Source organism: Trachymyrmex cornetzi, unplaced genomic scaffold, assembly GCF_001594075.2.
Source record: "Trachymyrmex cornetzi isolate Tcor2-1 unplaced genomic scaffold, Tcor1.1 scaffold225, whole genome shotgun sequence".
Taxonomy (NCBI): domain Eukaryota; kingdom Metazoa; phylum Arthropoda; class Insecta; order Hymenoptera; family Formicidae; genus Trachymyrmex; species Trachymyrmex cornetzi.
Window position 1 is genome coordinate 1,460,145 of NW_017296901.1, and position 23,011 is coordinate 1,483,155.

The 23,011-nt window shown below is 35.3% G+C and overlaps 1 protein-coding gene across 3 annotated transcripts in view; it reads left to right on the plus strand.

The window, feature by feature from the left end:
* Positions 1-10,766, plus strand: part of Tmtc2 (Transmembrane O-mannosyltransferase targeting cadherins 2) — a 286,435-nt gene extending 275,669 nt beyond the window's left edge. The window contains exons 8-10 of one of the 3 annotated variants that reach the window (XM_018506510.1): positions 6,343-6,483; positions 8,198-8,282; positions 10,185-10,766. In XM_018506510.1, the coding sequence (XP_018362012.1) occupies positions 6,343-6,483; positions 8,198-8,282; positions 10,185-10,516 (558 nt within the window). In that variant the 3' untranslated portion in view covers positions 10,517-10,766. Of the gene's footprint in view, positions 1-6,342; positions 6,484-8,094; positions 8,283-10,184 lie in introns of those variants that run through there. The other 2 variants (XM_018506512.1, XM_018506511.1) reach the window with 2 other exon arrangements.
* Positions 10,767-23,011: the final 12,245 nt, after the last annotated feature.

Here is a 23,011-nt window from a genome sequence, read left to right on the forward strand (position 1 = left end):
CTCTCTCTTTCTCCATATATTATATATATATTCCCTCTCTATCTATCTACACAATCAGCGAAATGTACACCATTGACATTATAGAAGTGACTTTGCGTCGACGTAACTATCGATAGAATTAATCATATATTCTTTGCGCAATCATTTTGGAATTAATTCTATCGAATCTGAGAATTCTCTAATTATTCTACCAAATGTGTTCGTTCTGTCTACGAATAATTACTCATTTTCAATACTGCAGTTCTATCATCACCTTTTGTAAATGCGTGCACGGCATGTGCAAAGCAATTTCTCGTGTTCACCTTCTTTTTATATAGGCATTCTAATTTTCAAAACTACAGGATTTTATAAAAACAATTGCAAATGATAGTGCATCAAATGAAAAGTAGTGCTCAGTGCGCAAAATTTCTGTTGTATTATACACAAAACTGCAGAGATATTTATCCTTCCGCCGGCAATTGTGATCTTTAGAGATATTACTGATATTTTGATTGTAAATTTTGGATTTGTAAAAAAATAAGTAAGATGCACAATCCGACATTTATAATAATAAAAACTTGTTGATAAAGCTTTGAGAAGTCTATTAGATTTTTTCAAATTTTTATGTAATCTGAGACAATAAAAAATTTACTCTGCTTCTCGAGGAGAAGCTATTGTTGATGGAAATTAAAGTTCAAATTTCTGTTTATCGACGATTACATTTAATAATATTGAAGTAAAATACTTAAGAAAGACTGCCAATTTTAAATACTTAAAGCTAGACTGCTAATCTTAAACATCTTTGTTATCGCTGATAATGAATGACTTAAAGAGTAAGCTGAAACATTTGATTTTATTATAAAGATTATTGTAATATAGTTTACGTACGTTGCTTTATTATTGCATACTAATTACTGCACCGTCTTTCACGACTCTTAATTACTCGTTTTAAGATTTATCGTTGACTTAAAGATAGAACATGCAGAATATTTTACTACAATTTTAGATGATTTTACATTAATGTACAAATAGGATTTTGAAAAGTTTCTTACGTTAATCAATCGTTAAAATATCGGAACAAAGGCCACAATAAAACAGTTTGTCAATTTATTCCGCGTGCAGCTGCTCGTTTCCGCGATGTATCCGAAAATTGACATCGATAATAATCGACGTCGTCCGTTTTGATTGCATGCCGGATACATAACGATACGTATGCGTAATTATTTAGAACGGAATTAATAATAACGTGATTTTAAATGTGTCTCGCTAATGCGTGCCACGTTTCCGATCGGTTTAATATCAGTTGGGACAATGTCGGACGCCCACTTAACTATTCATCCATCCAGCAATATTAATTCACGTGACCTGGAAATGTACACACCGACGGAAGCAGCCGGTTTGATGAAAAAAAAAATATATATACTTTATTATTTTTTGAAAAGTCAAAACGTTCGACGTGTTCCGTTGACCCCCACTCTATACAAGGCTTGATTAAACATTCATCAAACCGCACCATAAAGCAGACATTCCGATCAATCGCTGGAAATTGCCGAATACTCGTCGACTATGACATAAATGTAAACATGGTTGTTGGACGAGTATCGGAGTAATTACGCGATGCACAGTAGCTAGATACTTTGTAATGTCAGAAAATCTGAAGGATCATTGAATGATGGACTATACATATATATGTATATTAAAAGATCGCATGTGTGTAAACTTGATTAGTGTTTAATAAAATAGTTGTAACTAACCAAATGATTGCAATTAATGTAAAACAAGATAAAGCATTGTTTTCTATTAATTATTTTTAATTTGTTTTACGTTATTGGAAATTTGATTCAAAACTTACTATATTTAATTTAACTTACTTTATTAAAAATTCAGAGATGTTATCTCTATATATCTCTATATATCGCTTATACTTTAAATATGATACAGCTTAAAAAATAAATTTTCCAGAAAAGGAAAAACTTATTTCTTAAATCTTATTTTGTAAATCTGTAATATCATATCATAGAATTTCACTACATCACGATTTTGATTGGGAGAAAACGTGAAAATACTAAACCGAGAACGTTTTTTAGGAAAAAAAAAAAATGTGTGGATAAACTTCCGAAAACGACCCACGCTCGATTACTATGAATGTTGGCAGAAATACAATACTTTAAATGACGTTAAATAAATGTCCGTGTAATATAAAATATTGACAAAGTACAAAAAATTTAGGCGATTAGAGAGAGAGAGTACGCATTCGACAACTCTCTTCTATCTAACTCATTTATGGTAATAACGTTTTTGAGCTGTGTCACTTTTGAAGTAAAGGAACGATATTCGCGAAGAAAGAGAAATCAATTTAAATTTCATAGAAAATCTATAGTAATGTGCAACAGTATTCTGTATTCTTCTTCGAAACATACATATTGTTATTGCGTTGTCACACACATATTGCGGTGTTATGGTGAATAGATGCTAGCCAAGAGATCATTATTTCTCAGCTCGGCGCAGAGGCGTGCGAGACCTTCTTGGGTGCATAAAAGCCGCGGGTATCGGCAGAGGCAATGCTTTGTGAACCACGAGCTCGAGTGAGCATTACGTCTAAGCAAGTGCGCGCAACATCCTTGAAAAGTAGTCCAAGTGAATAATGACTCGGAACAATGCGAACGTATGAGGGACAGCACATTGCCTTGTGTGCTCGCGACTTTGCCGGTGCATTCTTTGACGCGATGCAACGGCACTTTGCGCGACTTGTCACATTTCCTATTCAGAAGCGTACATTTTTGTTGCACGAGCGAGAAAATAATGATCACGATCACAAAGAGGCAACGTTCATCGCGAGCGTAATCATGCGTCGCGCGCGAGACAAAAAAGTGGACGCAAACGTCAGGTCACGTTCAGGTCCTGAAATATTTAGAAAGCATTTCCAAATAACGCGCGTGTCAGAGAGACAGAGCAGGCAAGAAAATCCCGCTATATTGAAATACAATTACGCCAAAAATTGTATATATCAAGATTTGGTTTCAATTCATTACGTACTTAGTTATCTGCAGCTACTATTACTAATGTAATCGTTATTTCATTCCATTCCTATAATTTGTGACAGCGCGACAGTTTTTTTTTTTTTTTTTCTGTGATGAGGTAATGCGTGATTATATATGATACATTATTTTATCAAACTTATTCCTGTACGTAACATTTCTCTAACGTCCTTTTTCCTTTTCTTTGACGTTTTTATCTTCAAATTTTTTGTTCAATCATAAATTATCGATAATTTCAATCATTTGTATTTTACAAAAGCATTTTAACTTTCCAGAGTTGACAGCAATTCCATTCAATTATAAATCTGTTTGTTGAAAATATCAAAAAATTTAATTTTCTTTACGTTACATTTGTAAATTTCTGTTATTCTTATTAAAGTATACTAGTAATTTTTTTTTACATCATTTTAGTCGAAATTAAGTATCTTTTAATTAACACAAATTAGAAATTAAAATAATTAATATAAATGGATTTTACAAACCCAACGTCGATAACTGTTACAGATTTTGAAGTTAGATCTGGAGGATTAAATAAGGATATCTATTAATTTTCTCCTCTTGTGATTGACAATTGTTCAGCAATTGGAATCGCGTGGCGGTAATTCCCCGCGAGACATCTCTACAGAATTGAGAAAACTGCGGAATCCATTGGATCACGAAGCAATCGAGTCTCACGACCAGTGCCGGATTAAAAGATTTTTGGGCCCCGAACCGCTAAAAATTTTTGGGTCCTTTATGTCCTTGGAAAAAAAATACAATCTATCAAAACATAAACATTTATAAATTTATTTAATAAAATTAACACAAAATTTTTTCGGTTTTTGTTTCCGTTTTTCGGAATCAAAAGTGTGTTTCTAATTCACGTTATCTAAAATAAGAAATAATAAGAAGGAATAATGAATATGTACTGTTAATTTCGATTAAAGTGAAAGCTTCTTTTATATACAGCATTTTCAAATCGAGCGGGTTTTTACCGACCTGGATTAGATTAATGATATTGATGATGTCACATGCTTTACTATTGGTTGACGTTACATATTGATATTACATTATCAACTAATAGTACCGAATGTGACGTCATTGATCCAAAGTTTCCAAACCAGATCGGTTTATGTTTCCGACTCTGATACAACGCACACGCTCAACTTGACTATAGACATTGGCCCATATTCTGCAGAATCCTTTTTTTATCAATAAAGGCGCTTTTAAGCATATATGGTATAGTATCTGTGTATGCTTAAAAGCGTCTTTAACAGGATTAAACAGGACTCAGAATATGGATCAATATATGTGTGTGTATAAAAGTATATCGGTTATGACTGACAAGTGACGGATATATACGCGAACCGTATAGAGCTCCAGCCAGAGTCGGGTTCTCGCAGCAATCTGAGGCATGCGCCTCCGTCACTGCTCACAACACTGACAATGAGTCGCGTTCTTCCCCTGTCTCTCGTCCCGCTATATCTATTTTCCTCGCTCGTGAAAGACTTTGCCCCATTGGTCGCTTCCGACCAATGGCTCGCGGACTCGTCTCGAACGAAATCATAAAAGTTTTAGCCTACTACAACTTCGAGATGCGAGAGATGCGATGTCTCTCTTGTGTCTCTCTTGGGAAGTTTTCGATTTTCGCCCCGTGACGTTCTCGACTTGTTTTGTTACTTCTTTTTTTAGAGCATGCGTAAAGTGATGATATCATTCCTTTACTTCAAAAATGACCCAACTAAAAAAATGTGATTTTCGAGCTGTTATCATGATTGTGAGTTAGGTATATAGTACTCTGTTAATCATTAAAAGTAAATTAACTTCACAGTCCGTCCGCGAATTAGCGTAATTTGTGTTGTCCTTTAGATTTTCAAAGACATCACAATGCCTTCCACAAGAATATACTTGAATTGTAAATAAAAAGGAGAATCTTTTACAGAGAACAAGTTAAAATTGAGATAATTTTGGTGTTCAAAGTTTGGAGAAAAAATTACTTTATGAGATTGCTTATACACTGGAACATTTACTCACCTTTCTAGAAAAACTATCAGTAATAATTATCAGCTCCAAAAATCAGAAAACTTTTCAAAGAGAGGATTTCTATCAAAATCAAATTATTCTCTTTTTGTCGTCTCTATATATTTATTGTAAGAGTCAAAACGCTATATCGCAAGTTTATCCGTCGATGAAAATTTTGAATATGATCCCTCATATATTTGAGCGTAATTAATTAACGCAGAAGTGGCATACTTCAGCATTCTGCCATACGCAATCGTATTTTCTAGATTGAAGGTAATTAAGAGCTTATTATTATATTGTAACGCGCGCGTATTAAAACACATACAAGCGTCCGCATATATTGCAGCAATTTGTTACGCTTTGTAAATTAGTTGCCAGCAAATTTATTAGTTGTTGAATTTATTAACATAATTTTCCCCAGCACGCTAACGAACCTTCTCGCGTTTCGATCCACACGTGATTTTCTTGTAAACATAGCCCTCAGTTGCACCTCACGCCTCATGTTTTTCAAACACGTTGTTCACACTTACTGGATTCTTTAACCGATGTTTGCATATTCAAGTAGCGTGAAACAAAATGGAGATTAAACCTCAAGTAAACTCGTAAAGTGTGCAGAAGAAGAAAAGTGACTTAAGTAGTGATTTAAATTCGTAATATAAATTGAGACTGAAATTAAGATTTAGAAATTTTTTCAAATTACGTTTCGACTATAAAATCGAATATAAAATCTTATTTTAAAAAAAAGTTTGGTAATAATAATCCTAACCTAGATTATGGTTGTTAAACTTTGCTTTGATCAAATAACATTAATCAAATATTTGGTTAATATAACAAAAAATAGCGTTTAATTCAATTCCAACTGAATACTTTTATTATTAATTTTACTTTTCTAATATTTTGTAATTATTATCATACTTGATTGGTTATTATTATGTTTGTAATACTTACTAAATATTACACCAATAAGCTAAGCAAAATACATTTAATATTTTGGTAACTATCGTCAGGTGTTCTTCCAGTATAGTTGTATTTCTTCTAGTATAACAGTATTGTACACAAGAAGTGCAAAGAAATGCAATGGTGTTGTTTATAAAAATAATGTCTAATCTTGCATGCTAAAGAGTTGCGAATACAAAAGTAGTGTACGATAAAGTTTTTATTTTAAAATAAGAAATCGGCTTCGAATTGGTCAAAACATTTGGAGAAGCAAAAACGCCTCGGAACATACGTGTAAAAATTTTGAAATTTTTGCAATGTAAAACGACAAAAAGAAATTCAATGTCACAAATAACTCGTCCATTTTTGTTTCTTTTTCTTCCTGCAGAGCGTGTACAATCTGCTAGGCGAGACGCTGTCGAGGCTGCAACAGTATGCGGAAGCGGAGAGGTGGTTTCAGGCGAGTTTGGCCAGCCAGCCTGACCACGTGCCGGCCCACATCACTTACGGGAAACTTTTGGCACGGAACGTAAGTAACCATCGTTTTGCTTTTAGATCGCCATCGCCTGCCATTGCCGCTCTATTTCATCTTATAGCGATCTACTTTCCGAGTCTGACTATATCAGCTGTGACCACTTGAGAAACTTCTACCGTAACATGCAATGCGCGGATATATAAACATATTTGGGTCAATGCAAAGTCCCCGCTCCTCTCGGCTTTTATCATCTCAAAAAGTAGATTTATTTTGCGTCAAATATCAACTATATTTCGATGGTATTAACGAGCGCAACATGATTGACAAAATTTTGACAAAAAACAACATTCTTTTGTAGGAAACCAAAGGTCCTTTTTTTTTTAGAGAATTCAGCGCTGAATGTAAATCTATTTTACTGTTTCTCGCGTTAGATATTGTTTTTTCAGTGACACTCAATTTTTGCGAATTTTTGTGTATTGTATCTTTCGAAATTGTCAACAGAAATTGCAATATGTTCCTGTAGCGAAAGGAAAATTCGAAAAAAGTTATTATTTATTTACCTACTGTAATTTTAAAGAGTTTGATTTTTCTTAATGTCTACATGTGTTTTCATTATCCTTGGAGGTTTATATTCAGCGTATGTATACACATACATTCATAATTTAACACTAGAACGGCCGATGGTGTCATTTTGGCTCCGCTAACTTTTAAAATTTCATAATTCTTATAAATTTATGTATTGGTTAATAGTTTTCTCTGACTTTTTATTATTTTAGAAGTTTGATTTACAAAAAAATCCATTCCATTCATGTTCAAACGTTTTATCTTTATTTATATTTTAAACCGTTGAAACCATCAATATGCACTTACAACAAGGGAATCTCGCGGAATGTCCAATTCTGATTTTAATGAAACTTTGTATGTATACATATATAGATAAATTTAGAAAATGAGAACGAAAATATGTAATTTCACCTTTTCTCACTTTTGCCGTTAACTACATTTTCAAATTATATAACTTATGGTTATATCTGAAAAGAATTACGGCTAGCCTAGAAATTTTGCCGCGATAGCGGCTCCATTTATCGGAAAAAGTGCTAAACCAAAATGTGCATAATTACTCTGTTTTCTCCTACAAATCTTTTTCCCAAGTATTTTTCATTATCTAAAATTCTTATATTTTCCTAGTCAAATTCATGGTTAAATTGTAATCTTCGGTAATAACAGATGGGTTAAAAATATGAGCTTTGAAAATAATTATTTTTTAAAAACATTATTAACATAAATAAATAAAGGTTATTTTTTGTGATATCCTGAAAATTTAAGTTTTTGAGATATCATGAAAAGAGTTAAAAACCGCTTTACTTATAAGGGATGGTTGTTAAATGTGTTGACGCATGCGAACGGTGGAAATATGCGGTTGTTAAATTGTGAGTGAAGTAAAATTTTGCTTCTATGTAATTGCAAAATATTGAAAATATATGAATACAATTTTAAACACACAGTTATTATATGTTAATAATAACATATAATATAACATTAACCGAAAACAAGGATAGAAGCCAAATTGGCATCTTCGGCGGTTCTATCTGGTCGATTACCTAACTTCGGCTGTTCTAGTGTTAACCGATATACTATATTCAAAAATCTTGTCCAATGTAATAGAACAAGCTCCTCAACCGGTAGCAACCGCCAGGGGGAGGGGGGACAGACAGGACTATCGAGTTCGCGGTGGCTCACGCGTCGCCTCTGCTTTCTCTCTCTTTAGTCGAGCCGTGTCCTGGAAGCGGAGAGATGGTTCCTGAGGGCCCGCAGGTTGGCACCGGACGACCCCAGTGTGCACCATCATTACGGTAAGGCGCGACCAAGAGCTCCTTTAATTGCAACCGTCGTTTCCTGCGACGCAAATTCATCGACGTTCAGTGGATCTATCTCCATCTCCTTTTTCCATCGTTATTTCATCCCTCTGGCTTCTCGCCGATCATGATCCGCCTTTCAGCTCCCGATTGCATCGCAATTTAAATCTAATGCTCTGTATTTATAGTCGTCTTAGGTGATGATAAAGGAAAATCCTTATTCATCATTAAAGCAATGAGATACATTTTCTTAAACATCTCGCTTTTATACCTCCCTAAAGCACTCCTCAAGAGAATCATTTTTCCCCCACCTCATCATCTTCATCGTCACATCGATTGTCACGGTCGAGGCCTCATTCTAACAACGGTATAATTGATTTTCGAAACCCTGAATTCGTTCTGAAAAGGAATCCTCAAAATGGCCTTCAATTGCAAGGAGGAATCGGGACGGGAGAGAATCAAAGAACCAAGATTTGAAGAGTCGCTTAACAGGAGGGGGAGATAAGAGGATTCATCAAGCCGCTATAAATACCGTTGTAATATGTCCTGTAGGATAATAGTCGATCTCTGATGAGAAGGAGGGCGGATGGGTTAATCGAAAAGAAGGTTGAATACTAGAGGACATGGAGATGAGTTGAGATGCCGAGGATGAATCGACACGGGTATTAAAATTCCGGGGAAACTCTGCGACGACGCTTCGAAACGTTAAATTGCAATCCAGATACGGAAACAATCTTTTACCGCATATATTTTTCCCATTCGCTCAACAGAACGTTATTAATATAGATGATAAATAATCTATAATCGTGAATTTTTTCATTCAATTAGTTAATAATAAATACAGTGTCTGTCTAATTTCGAATCAATAGAGATTCAATAAATACAAATTAAATTTCTATCTCCTCATTTATTAAAAATGTTTGTTTTTACGAAGTTTTTTTTCAAATTAAAAATACCGTTATGCAAAAATATTCCTTTGTCATATTTGCATTCTTCGACGTCACGTTTTCTAAAGTTCTCATGCTCTAAACTAAATATTGCTCTCAAAAAAATGTTCAAAATACATATATCTTCTTCGTCAGTCAAAAAAATCAAATTTATTATTTATATATTATAAGAGAAATACAGTCAATTGCAAAATAACGAATTATTGAATAAAAGTTATAGATTTATACTTATTAAATAAATAACACTCTATAATTTACAAGATTTCTGTTCCTTAACAGCTGGAATGATGACTCTTATGTACTTTAGCTGCTGAAAAAAGAACTAAAAGAATTTTATTACTCACAAATTTCGAAAAATCAAAATTTTTTTTTAAAAACTGTTTAAAAAAATCTTTACAAATATAAATAATTTACATTTTCTTTTCCTTTACTACGCATACATACGAATCATTTAGGTGATAAGAAACAGAAATCTTATTTTTTTTATGTTAAAGATTGGCAATAAGTTATATTATTTTAATATATTACTTAAAAATTATACATAAAAGAGTCCTACCATCACATTCACTTTTATATTGTAAAAAACTATTTAAATTTTTTATAGTTATTTATCACATATATTATCGAATTTACGTTTTAGATGTATGTAGAAGAAATTCAAAACGAAGTTTCAAAAAATCAATAGGTAACGGAATTTTTTGAAAATACTTATTTTACTTATTATAATAGATGTTTCTTGTAAACGGTTCTACAAGAAACATCTATTACTTGATGAGAAAGAAAATGTCGATAAAAATGTGAAAATTGTTGTTTAATGTAATTGCCATGTCGATTAACGATCTGTCGAATGACTTGACACTCGAAATTGTAACAATATACACGACGTATAAATTGACCGAACGCGATGCGGCCTCGCGATACGTACAATGATATTTGTTTGCAAATTTTCCAGGGTTGTTCCTGACGTCGCAGGGTCGACTGGTGGAGGCTGCCGAAGAGCAGCTGCGAGCGGCCGAGCTAGTGCGGTCCGATTATGAGCTGTCGGTCGCGGCGGCCTCGGCGCTGAGGCAGGCCGATCGTCGCGATGAGGCCGAGGTCTGGTATCGACACGCGGCCAGTCTAAGGCCGCACGAGGCCCGCAGTCATACGAATCTCGGGGCAATCCTACACTTGAACGGCAAGTACAAGCAAGCCGCCGCGGCTTACAAGGAGGCTCTCAGGTTGCAGCCGGGCGACGCGACGACCATAACGAATCTGCACAAACTAGCGGCGATCTTGGCGTGACCTGAAGAAGCCGAAGGTGATGGCGATGAAAGAGAGCAAGGACGGAGAGATGATAAGACAGACGACAGTGTGTACTATACGATCCCGCGCGACGAAGAGGATCCCATCTTACCGATCTTATCGTGTATCCCGAGACCCCCTACCGGCCCGATCTTCCTACTGATATTTGTTTATATCTCTGCGTCGTCGGTGACGCGCGCGTTTGTCGTTTGCATCGACGATGCGCGGCCGACTCGTATCGCCTGCTATGGTATGTAAAGAATAAAGCTTCCTTTATTTTTCTCTATACGACTGAATACTTTATTATACATATATCATGTGAATCCTCTTCCCTTCTATTATAGATTAAGTAAAGTATGAATATATACTGCCGGTTTGAGATCGCTTAAAATTTAAAAATATTTCACTGAAAACACACTACTTGAAAATTTCATTCACACTTGATTCAATTTTTTTTTCTTAATATGAAAATAAATAAATAGACAATATATTTAATAAAATTATAATTAACATAGTATTGTTTAATTTACAGAAAACAAACTATAGTTGAAGCCTTTCTTTTCAAAACTGAGAGAATTGTGGATTATTTTAGAAGACAAGTGAAAGAGTCTTCCATCAGATGAAATAAATAAACATGTAACTAAACCACCTATAAGATTAATAAAAAGAATTGATTCAATAAGGCCGGCTACTTTGACTAAAATAGTAATCTAATATTTTTTAATGTGCTTTTCTTGTAAAAAATATTTTTGTGGGATTTGAAACTTTTTATATTAGTTTTTATTATATTGTAAAAAAATTAATAAAATAATAAAAATATGTTAAATTAATAATCCATAAATTTAATTTTTTATATGGTAAATATCTTCAATTGGTAAGTGACCTTATATAATTTTTAGCCGGCAGTGTACTAGTACGATTATATATTGTCAAACTTTGTCTTTATACAGTTTTCGACACAGAGAGAGAGAGAGAGAGAGAGAGAGAGAGAGAGAGAGAAGAAATATTTTCTTTAAATATATACGCGCGGATGTCCATAAGCGGTACATAGAATATCGATTCCCTTGTCCTTTAATCGCAAAAGTAGATTATGATTAGTGGGTTAAAAAAGAAAACCAAGGTGCCCACTGACTCTCGTCAATAGATTTCTTCAAATTTGTCTTTACGCAAGACATCTTCTTTCTCCTGTATACACAGAGCAGGTAAGTTCGCCGTAAATTCGATAAGAGCAGATCGATAATTATTTTGAGCCGAGATACTTAATTCCGCCCTGCCTTTCTATCACTTTCCTATCTATAAATCAAATCGTTCCAAAATGAAAAAAGAAGATGAAAAAGTCAGATCGAAACGTTTTGCACGTCGTTCGTGCGAGGAGATTACTTGAGATTTCTTTGATGAAGCTCTCTGAATGAGATATAACCGCAAGAATTTTTCCGTGAAAAAAACTACTTCGCTCCAAACATTATTTTCTTCATATTAACGCCAAACGTTCTGTACATTGTTGGGAATGTTTATTTGTTGTAATTTATTTAAAATCTCAGTTTTCGTTTACAAAGATTTCCCCTTTGCGTCTTTATTATATTCCCTTTTGTTAAATATACGAAGTATATCAGGTTTATGGAGTAGTTAGATTCGCCATTAGGATTTCCTGCAGTAGATACTCGGATATCCTGTCTTTCTCTTTCCCAGCGAGGTGCTGAAGCTCCATTAATATCGAATCTATTTGCACGAAGATACCAACTGGAATATTTAAGTTTACACTTTAAATCACATCCCCGAGCGAGTGCCAACGGTGCGAGCGAGCCTGGAAGCGGAATCGTGAGAGGATGATGGATGGAGAAACGGCAACGAAAAAGAGAGAGAGAGAGAAAGAGGGTGGGAAAGAGAGAGAAAAGGTGAGAAGGGGTGAAAAAGCGGGCACACGGAGCCACCTGTCGCTCCTGTCGCACTGCTGGAGACAGCCTCGGCAAACACTTGGCGAACGTTGCGACGGCCGCGGCGGCGGCGGCGGCGGCGGTTACGAAGCTTTGGTCCGCGAAGAACTCGCGCTTCGTTATCTTTAAAGCGGAACCATCAAGAACGTCTTTCCTTCTTGAGAAGACGACTCGCCCTGCTCAGCGGGCGATGCGCCGCTTCGGCCATTTTATTTTTCGCCAACTTATCCATCTTTGCGGTTGTCTCTTCCCAGCGTTACTTCTCCCCTTCGTACCTTTATATTCTCTCCTACCTTTATTTGCTCTCATAAGAACTTTCTCTGTTCTCTCGCTTATTGTTTCAGATGCGCTTTGTGAGACAACAGATTAACTTCTTCTGAACTGTAGAGGAATGAATTTCAAAACATTCTTTTACAAAGTATTCACGTTACACTATCGCAAATATCATAATTATCTCTTGTTTTAAAATTACCGTATTTGTTCGATATATTGCTAAAGATTTTTTCTAACGTGTTTAGTTCTTTATATTATGAGGAGAAAAAAAGTGCAGCGAGTAAAATAAACGCGGCAATTTTATTAATGATTTGTCGATTTATTATCTATATTTTGCTATATAATGCTAATTGAAAGTGTATTTATATGAGGCAGCACTCCATTCCTCAGAAAGTCCAAGTGTCTCATTTTCGTCTTACCTTTTTCCTTCACTTTAGTTTTCACGCCGCTTTTTTCCCCTGCATTATTTTATCTCAACTTTCTACCTTAGGGCTCTTCTTTCAGTCTCGGAGGAGATCCTTTATATCTTGTACATATATAGTTCCTTATCTGTCCCCTTTTTAATATTTTAACAATATTGCCATCTCATATTTCACATCAACGTTAACGATCATAGCGTTATTTTTATTTTTTACCTTTTTATAAAGAGCCTCGTCAATTTTTATTATTTTTTATCATGCTGCCACTCCTCTACCACTGCACATATATTTGTACTTGACTTTGGTTACTGGCAAATTTTACAGCAGCAATTTGCCTTACTATTTGCATGTACAATTTGTCATTCACAGTTTTTTTTTTGTTAGTTTAAATCTCCATAATGTTGTACATTTTGCAATAAAGAATTATTATTGTTATTATTTTGCACCGTATTTTTCTAATTACTATTAATTTACGTGAATGTAATATTTCCCTTTATTATTTCTGTATTCAGTTCTTTCATATTTATTTTTAATTCGTTTTAAATACTTATAACTTGAAGATAATTCACACACACACACACAATTGGTCAGAATCTACGCACGTACGCAGCTTCAATACAGTTTCGTCTCAACAACTGCAATAACAATGTGTTTACGAATAAAATCTGATAACCGTCGTGTTATGCGGGATTTCCGAGACGGCGGGCTTTTGTTCTTTTATCTATCCCTTTTTCCGACTTACTAGTTGTCTTGCTTTTAGTATACTTCTATTCGTCGGCCATGTTTATCTTGTACTTCTCTCTTATCCGCTACGAGCGAACGCCATCGATTTTTCACCGCAATAAAAGTGGCCCTTCGCCCAGCAATCCGACTACCACCCACGTCATTTTATAAGTTTACAAGTATTATCATCATCTCCTTAGTTTGCTGTTCCTGTTCACTCCGCATTTTTCTCGCATTCCATGCGATTTGTCTGAATCCGTTTACGTGATTTTCCATTCCTTAGCCACTCTCTTTCATGCAATCCTCTCGTGTGCATGAATGCACGTTTGCGCGATCCTTTGTTACAGATAACGACATTCGAATGCCGGCTTTATCGATGTACCTTGTAACATTATTGAGATCCTTGCATTTCCTCGCGTTTATTCTCCTTCTCACTACTGTTTTCCCACGATATTTCTGAAGCTTGTTACCCATTGAAATTATCAAGATGCTGAACCAGTAATTATTTCCAAAAGACCTTGGATATTCTACTCTTTAAAAACTAAAAAGCGTAAAAAACGATAAATATTTTTCTTCCTGTTCTTCCCTTTTTTCTTTTTAAATTTATCTTTTCTTTCTTATGCGGCACGCACACGTGTGACCAATCTTCATTACCGTTATTGTCCGATTATACCTTCAGTGTCTTATATTATTTCCGGTTAGGTTATAACATAATCTTCTTAGATTGTAATATAAATTTTTCTCCTTCCCTCTTTCTCTCCCCTTTCACTACTTTTTATATATTCCACTAGTAACTATTTTCATTAACTTTGCGCGCATCTTTTGCTAATTCGTTCGCAAGCGCGAACATTTAACGATCAATGTCGGATCACCCTCGTTACTTTTCCATTTTTATCTCTCTCGCCATCATCTCATTCTCTTTTTGTATTTACCTATGTCCCTCTTGGGTAGAGTGGCCAACCCGAATTTTGCGGAACATGACGAATTTTGGCTCTTTTAGGCGTTCCAAAAGAACCCATATGGTAATATTTTTTGTAATCCAGCGAGAAATGGCAATGGAATCGATGTCGAAGATGCGAGATCGGAACGCTGAAGATCGAATCCTGCAATTTTTCCTTTTTTTTCAGTTTTTTTCTGAAATAAGTAATCAAGTTAGTAATAAACGTATATTAGGTCAAATATATTTTATATAATTTTTTTAATAATTCGTATATGGGAGTTTTAAAGCAACAACTGTAGAAAAGAAACTCATTTCGCTTTTCAATTAACAAATAAAAAATTATTTAAAAATTTCACAAAATATAAACACTTTTATTTATACATAATTAAATTACATTGGCACATCGTTTTCATTATTTATATTAATAATTTCGCTTTCGAAATTTTGTTCATTGTCAAAATTTTGAATTCGGATAATATGTATAATGATAAATAATTATCTATATTGTAATAAAAAATAATCTCTCTCTCTCTCCTGGACAAGCCGACAAAGCAAATGGAAATCACGGTGTCAACTGATCCCTGACGGAATACAGCTATGTTAGTTACAGCGCTATCAACCTCGTAACTAAAAAGAATATTTTCGATACAGCTATCGGAACACAACCCATACAGCACTGAATTTGCAGCAATATTGTTACAACATGCAATGTTGCAGCTGTGTTGCTGCAACTTTGGTGCTGTAGGGGAATCAAGATTAAACGCAGCGTAACGTATTTCCGGTTGTAATAGGACTGGACAGACTTCTATAAATAGACTGTCGACTTCTCTTCCATTTGAAAACAACGCTGCAGCAGAATTGTGTAACTCGTTATGCAATCGTAATGACAGTTGCGCAGATATTTTATATAGTAAGAAAGTTGCTGCGCAACTATCGAGAATACAGGGGCTGAGCAGCGCCATATTGTGCTCACTCACTCGCACATGTATAAGGATGCGTTCCGAGTTACGCACGAAACGCATGATGCATTATTTGTCTTTGTTGTTCACCGATTAATAAAGAAGGATAAAATGATATAGGTGTCATGTGCTTCGTGCATAATGAAGGAACACATCTTAAATTACATGGATAATAACATTAGTGTTTTTCACATAAATTTACGCGATACTCACAGACAGGACACATACATATGCATATGTGAACTGAAACAAGGACAGCTCGGAATCAGGTTCATCTCTTTCTATCACATTAAGTCAGCAGTCTATAATTATAGAAGTCTGTGAATAGGACGCAGAACGGAAGATACAAAAGTTGAAGTTCATTCAACTTCGGTACGACATGTAATTATTTAATTATTCCCTAAATTTCTATTGTGTTTTCTAGGAAAAACAGAATAATTCTGATAGGAATTCATTCCGACATGTTCCATGATAGGTATCCAGATCTGTATATAGAATATATACGAACGCAGCATGACCTGCTTGATGTATTTTTGGCAGGACGTAGAATGTTGGATACAGATTGTTGGATAAATTTCAAATTTCGGCTTTAGTTTTCAGTTTTCTCGATACCCTTAAATTTTCAGCAAATGGTTCTCCATATAATAACCAAGTGTCTTGTTATACATTTTTGCAGGTACATCTCGTACAAGTTTTTCACGAAGTAGCATTTTATTTCGTGTTGCGTCATGGAAATTAGCAAGGTTGTCATAGAGAGATAGCGGCGAGTTCTAACTTGTCGAAAACGGAAATAAAGAGTGCACGCATCGTCATCGTCGCAAAATGACATCGCTAACCGTGTTGGACTATCTCCGCACGTATGACTTCGCCTTCTTTCTATTTTTTTTTCTTTCCTTTTCTTGCTTTTTTTTACTTCCTCTCGCTCCCGCATTTAAAATTGCTCGCACTTTTCGTGGAATGCGACATGAATGTCGATAAGCCGTGACAGGGCAGAATTCACTAGCGATTTAACGACAGCGTTCTTGTCGTCACTGCATCTCGCAAGTCAGTTTTAAACGACACGTCGAGTTCCACTACAAGAAGTTGCTGCTGCTTCAATAGTTTCCGACGACTGTTGACATTCATATTGGATATGACATAGTTGTAAACGGCGCGATGCGGCGTTACTTGACGGATTCTCCAATTGTCTGACGTATCTGTACCTAATAATAATTCTCATTGAAGGAAACGTCAAGTAAGTATAATTAGAAGCCTTTCTCCTAAAACTTTTTTTTCAACTTTTTAGTACTACATTTTCTTATTTTTACCAACATGAGAAAATATGGTATTAAAAAATTCTGAAAAAATTCTGAAAAAATTCTTAGAACTTTATGAGAAGAAAATAAATAATTTTTGTCTCTTGCAGTTTTTCTGTAAAGTTGATAGTATTTGAGTAAAAAATTATTCAAGACCAATATTTTGCAATTTTTAGTAATTAATATCTTGTTAACAATTGCGAAAATTGCAAAATGGTAGAGGACTTTTCGACTCAGTTTAGTCCGCTCTATCTACACAAAAGATTGGCAAAAAAGGTCGGAACACCCTGTATATGTTGGGTTTGGCAGAACAGTACAAGAGGCAAAATATCGGGATAATCTATCTCCTTTGTGTGCTCATCTTGACAGAAATAAAAAATAATTAACAAATTACAAACGAGCCTTTAGGAATCGGCGCTGTAACAATTGCGCGTTTATTTCGATTGATCTAAAACAATCCTCTATATATATATATATATATATATATGTATAAATAATATATTTGTCGAACGTTTCGACTAATTTCTAGTTCTTAGAAATTAAAAATGGCTGACTACATCAGAGCCGTCTGTATGATATCATCTTTTGCAAAAAGTCTGATTTTTTTTCAAAAGTTCTTGCACGGTTCATCTTCCTTCCTTTTCTGTCCACGTTGGAGAAAAGAAGAGAAAAGATAAACCGTGCAAGAAGTTTAGCTAAAAAGAGCAAGCCTTATGTTACATATCACACTACCTTAAATATATTATTATTAATAATTGTATTTGTACGGCGTTTCTTTTGTGATTGTAAGAAAAAGCAAATTAAACATGAAGACGTGCACTGTATGTGTGGATATTAAACGAAACCTGATAGAGAAAAAATATCCTTTGACAAATAAGTAAAACATTTCAATCTATGTATAATACGCATGACGTATACATTATACATATATTGATTATACATATTGTTAACGATAATTTTTAATAATGACACATGGTTAATATTTCTAACAAAATAACTTTAATTCGATAACTCTCAGGTATACATAAAAAAATAATGAGAACGTGGATTATCACGATATCAGTGTCCCTTGTAGTAATAATAATACGAATATAGCCACTGCCCTTTTTCCTCTCTTCTTCTACTACGTACGCTTGATTCGCTAAAGACGCTAAACTTTCAAACTAAAGGCGTGTTTCAATACTATTCAAATTATAATCTAACGTAAGCAGCTCGTGAATAAGTAAATAAACATAATAATCTCGCCAGCTTAAACATTAAATATTTAACATATATCTTAATTATAATTTATTGATGTAAATTATATTACTGAAAAAATAAAGTGAGAAATAAAAGTAAGTAATGCGCTTTTGAATTATATAGGTTTCTAAAAAAGAAAAATATACTACATCCGACTATCCGTCAAACATGGATCGAGGCGATGGGATTAGAAGATGTTGCCTCCACTAGAATCATCAGCGTTTTATGTAGTAAACATTTTTCAGAAGAATATTTTTCTTACGTTGTGGGAGGAATGAAACAAAGAATATTAGAGGTCAGGATATGTCAATTATATGTGATAAACGTTTTATCTAAATATGTATCGCGTACAGCTGTACCAACATATTGAGCAGTGTGTCAGATTATTTTATAAATATAGATAATGCCTTTTTTAGGAAGCGTTGTTATATTTATAAAATTAATCGATAGGTTACATTTGATGTATACTGACCAGTTAATGTGACAATATTAATGTGACATGCGATACATAGAAAAATGTTTATCAAATATAGACTACGTTTGCATGGCTCGATTTACGCCGAAGTTATAACATCAAGATGTTATGAAACTGGCCAATCATAGCTATTCCTCTGAAGAATGGAATGAGACTGTGATTGGTCAGTTTCCTAATGTCGATGTTATAACTTCGGCGTAAATCGAGCCGTGTAAATGTAGTCATAGTTGGCATAGATCTTGGTTTCAAGTATATTCTTTGTTTTATTCTCTTACAGCGTAACAAAAACATTCTTCTGAAAAATGTTGGCTACATAAAACATTGTTTTAGTATAGGAGCAATATTTTCTAACCCCCATCGCCTCGATCCATGTTTGATGGATATTTTTCTTCTTTGGAAACCTATAATTCAAAAGTGAATAACATACTTTCATTTTTTACTTTATTATTTTCAGTAATATAATTTACATTAATTATAATTAAATTATAATTAAGATATATAATCAAGATATATATTATACGTATTGTATATAGATTAAAATGTTTTACTTAAGGTGATCCTAAAGCAAAGCTCGAACTCTGACGAAATCACTAGATGTCGCGCCGCGCGCCGCACATTGATACGTCTTTTTATATACTACCACAGCAATATCTCACGCAACTACACGCAGTCAGTCACACGTACGTGTCAATTTTCGTACAACGAATTCGTCGCGATAAAGCGTCTAAATCTAATTCTAAAAACTCGACGTTGTATGTTCGTGCAAATTACGTGTTTGAGAACTATTATTTCATATGTTCGGGTTGCAAAGCTTTCATATCAAGCAAATGTTGTCACGACTTGACAGCTGAGACGCTCAGATGTTACACTAAGAAATGGTAAAAGAAATGGTAAATATATCGATTTCGAAAAATTTTTGATCATTCTCAGTAACGTAACTGCAGTGTTCACTCATATTCTTATCTGGATACACAGTATTCTAAAAACTCCCTAATATCGTTAATATGAATAGAACGCTATTTTACAGTAACATTAAACAAACGTATAAATAATAAATAAACTTATCACAATAGCAATACTGAAATTTCGAACAATCCATAGAGTTAATACCGTATCCTGAGCAAAGGAATATTGCAGATGTGCGTACATGTATTGCGCCGCGACGCTTCCGACCTAACGTCACATTCGCCTGCCTAAGCGTAACGAGCTGTACTCGTCCACGTTATCGTACGAACATGGCCGCGGTACCACCACCATCCTCACAATGTTATGCCCGATTAACGTGGAAACGGACAAAGCCCTGGCTTTCGTGTAGAGCGCCGTGTCCGACATGTCGTTAATCGCTGACTTTAATAAGCAAGCCCCGAGAGAGAGAGAGAGAGAGAGAGAGAGAGAGAGAGAGAGAGAGAGAGAGCTTGCAAGGATCCGGTGGCTCGCGATGACAATCGATCGACCCCAACGCTGTCATTGTAACGCTTCCGAGCCAAGTTGCTACAATGAATCTTGCAACTTCGGTTTAACTATAACAATGTAAGTTCAGCTGGAATAGAGGACGAAATCGCAATCGGAGAATTTTAAGTCACCTGCTTAGTGCGCGAGCAAATTATTCTCATCTTTTCTTATCTACTGCATTCGATATTTCTCGCGTAATTTCAATCCAAAGCTGTAAGTCTTAGAACGATTCGCGAAAGAATATCAAAAACTTTTTTTTATATTTATAATTGTTTAGAAACTGTTTAGGAAAGATTACAATTTTTTTGTAGAAAAAATTGCTGAGAAAAATGATTTTTCATGCGCTTTCGCGCAAAAGAAGGATTTGCCTACATTAATACGATTTGCTAAAGATGGAGAAAGGAAAGGCGGTTAACAGTCTGAGAAGCGCAATATTTAGCTAACGGAGAAATATCTATTACCTTAATGTGCTCTAATACACTTGAATGTGTCCGTTGCAGATTAATTATCTTAATGCCTGCCTTCGTAGTGCCGTAACGTTTTAGGAAAATTTGATTACTGCGGATAAAGTCTAGAGAGTAGGGTATTTCACGTAGAAACGTGACCTACTCATAGATCTTAGAAACTACAAGAGACGGAAAAAATTATCAAAGATCAAAGTTAAACTCATGAATATTAATACGCCTGAAGCGAAATTAATCTGCAGCATTTATCTTCTCATTTGGAACGTTGGCTAATTAATTAAAGTTAAATATATCTGTCTTCAACAGAGTCCACTTGCGCATACGTTAGTAGGAAATTTACGTCATAATATCTCCAGTGGCACTGTGTATCTTTAAGCTCAGACTGTTAAGAATATTCAGCACACTTTCATATTTTCGTTGTTCTGGTTAGCCAAATCCTTTTTCTGACGCTAACAGACATTCTGTCAATTTTCCTTGTTTTTCTTTTCTTACTGATAAAATATTATTATTTTATTTTTACCTAACACATAAGTCTGGTTACTCTTGAAATATTGTAGTAATTTCTTTTAATAAATAATAATAGTAAAATAATTTAAAATAATAAAAAGTAATAAAACAATAATGATAATCAACTTTATCACTTTTAGTTGTATAATTCACTAAGTTTTTATCTGTGGATTTTATCAAATCATGGCACACTTTTTTAAATATATTCTCCCTCTCTCTCTCTCTCTCTCACTTTCTTAACATGGTTATTTTAATAATAATTTCTTTCCTATTTAGTGCAATTAAATTAAAACACGAAATGCGCGTGAGTGAAACAATCCTTGAATCCCCCAATAAAAATAGATTAAACAGACATTCATCCGAGTGGAAAAGCGCATGTCGCGTGGGAGTTTACGACGTAGTTAATAATTAAACCACTTCCCAGGCTATATAACGAAAACAGGTCGCGCTGCAGAATCTACCGTCTCTAGGGAGGCTGAGCGCATAGCACGAGGCTGTAAGCGGGGGTGAGAGAAGGTGAGAGAAGGTGAGAGAAGGTGAGAGGCGCCTTTTCCACCATAAATCATGTCGGCGGAAATCCGCGCGCGTGGGGCACGCAGCGGAGACACGGTTCAACGGTGCGGACGACGTAACCTTAAGCGGTAACCGGCTCGCGATACCGGATAGCAAAACGCAATACAGTGAACCATCCGTCGCGTCGCCGACGAACCCCTCGACCGATGATAACAATTTCAACGATCGCCACACGTTCATACACCCCACTGAGAAAATGAAGCAAGTTACAAGTTTTCAATCCCCCTCGCTCCACTTATCACCAATTAAGGGACGAAAATCAAATCGACTGAGTGCTAAAAATCATGTTCTGTGTGTTATATTCGACGTGAGAGCTGCGAAAAAAGAACAATGAAACGCTCACTGCCGATGTTATTTGAATAGCGATCATCAATATTGGACTCTTCAACGTCGTTCCTGTTTCTAACGTGTGTTGCATTATATATTTTATTTTATATCACTAGAAAGAATGCATTTGTAATATACATGGCAAAATATACGCACGTGAGCTTGAAAAGTAAACAAAAAAAAAAAGTTTTGCTCAAATGAAATTTCGTGAGAGATTCATCGCGACTCCCCGCGAATGAAGAGTCGTTGTGATATACCGCAATGTTGGAGAAGGGGAGGGGGGGGGGAGCGATTAATCCACCTCGTTTGCACACCACATGGCCATCAGCTGCTTTCGCATTCGACCGTAACCGGCTATCGAATGGAAATGAATTCCCCCGGCGTTAGTTTCCACGGGCCGTGCTCTTTGATGTAAGCGTAACCGCCACTTTTGAACCTTCTCGCAGTTCTCGCTGCCACTGATTTTTCCACCTCAGACTATGTTCAGATTCCCATCCGAATGTAACACTCAGGTATCACATGTTCTCAAAGAACGACGCGTTTCGTCAGCATAATCGATCGCGGTGATCCGTATGCGTGCGATTGTAAGCTGAAAAAAAAAAAAAGTTTTTCTACGCCTTTTTTGTACGTCTCATGGCGGGAGGTTTGCCCATTTTCGCGAGCCACCTATTAACGGCCGTCTTAACCTCCTCGTCATTATTGAATCGCTGGCCGCCTAGGTAAGAGCTTCAATTTGAGAAAAAGATGGAAGTTGCTTGGAGCAAGACCCGGAAAATACGGAGAATGCTTCTAAGGGGCGAAGGACTTACTCAGGGCTGCGTTCGGAAACGTTACCCAAATGCCCCCATACCTCTTCTTATCCTTGTTTAACATTGGGTGAACAACAAGAATAAAACGACATGCGGGAAGCACTCG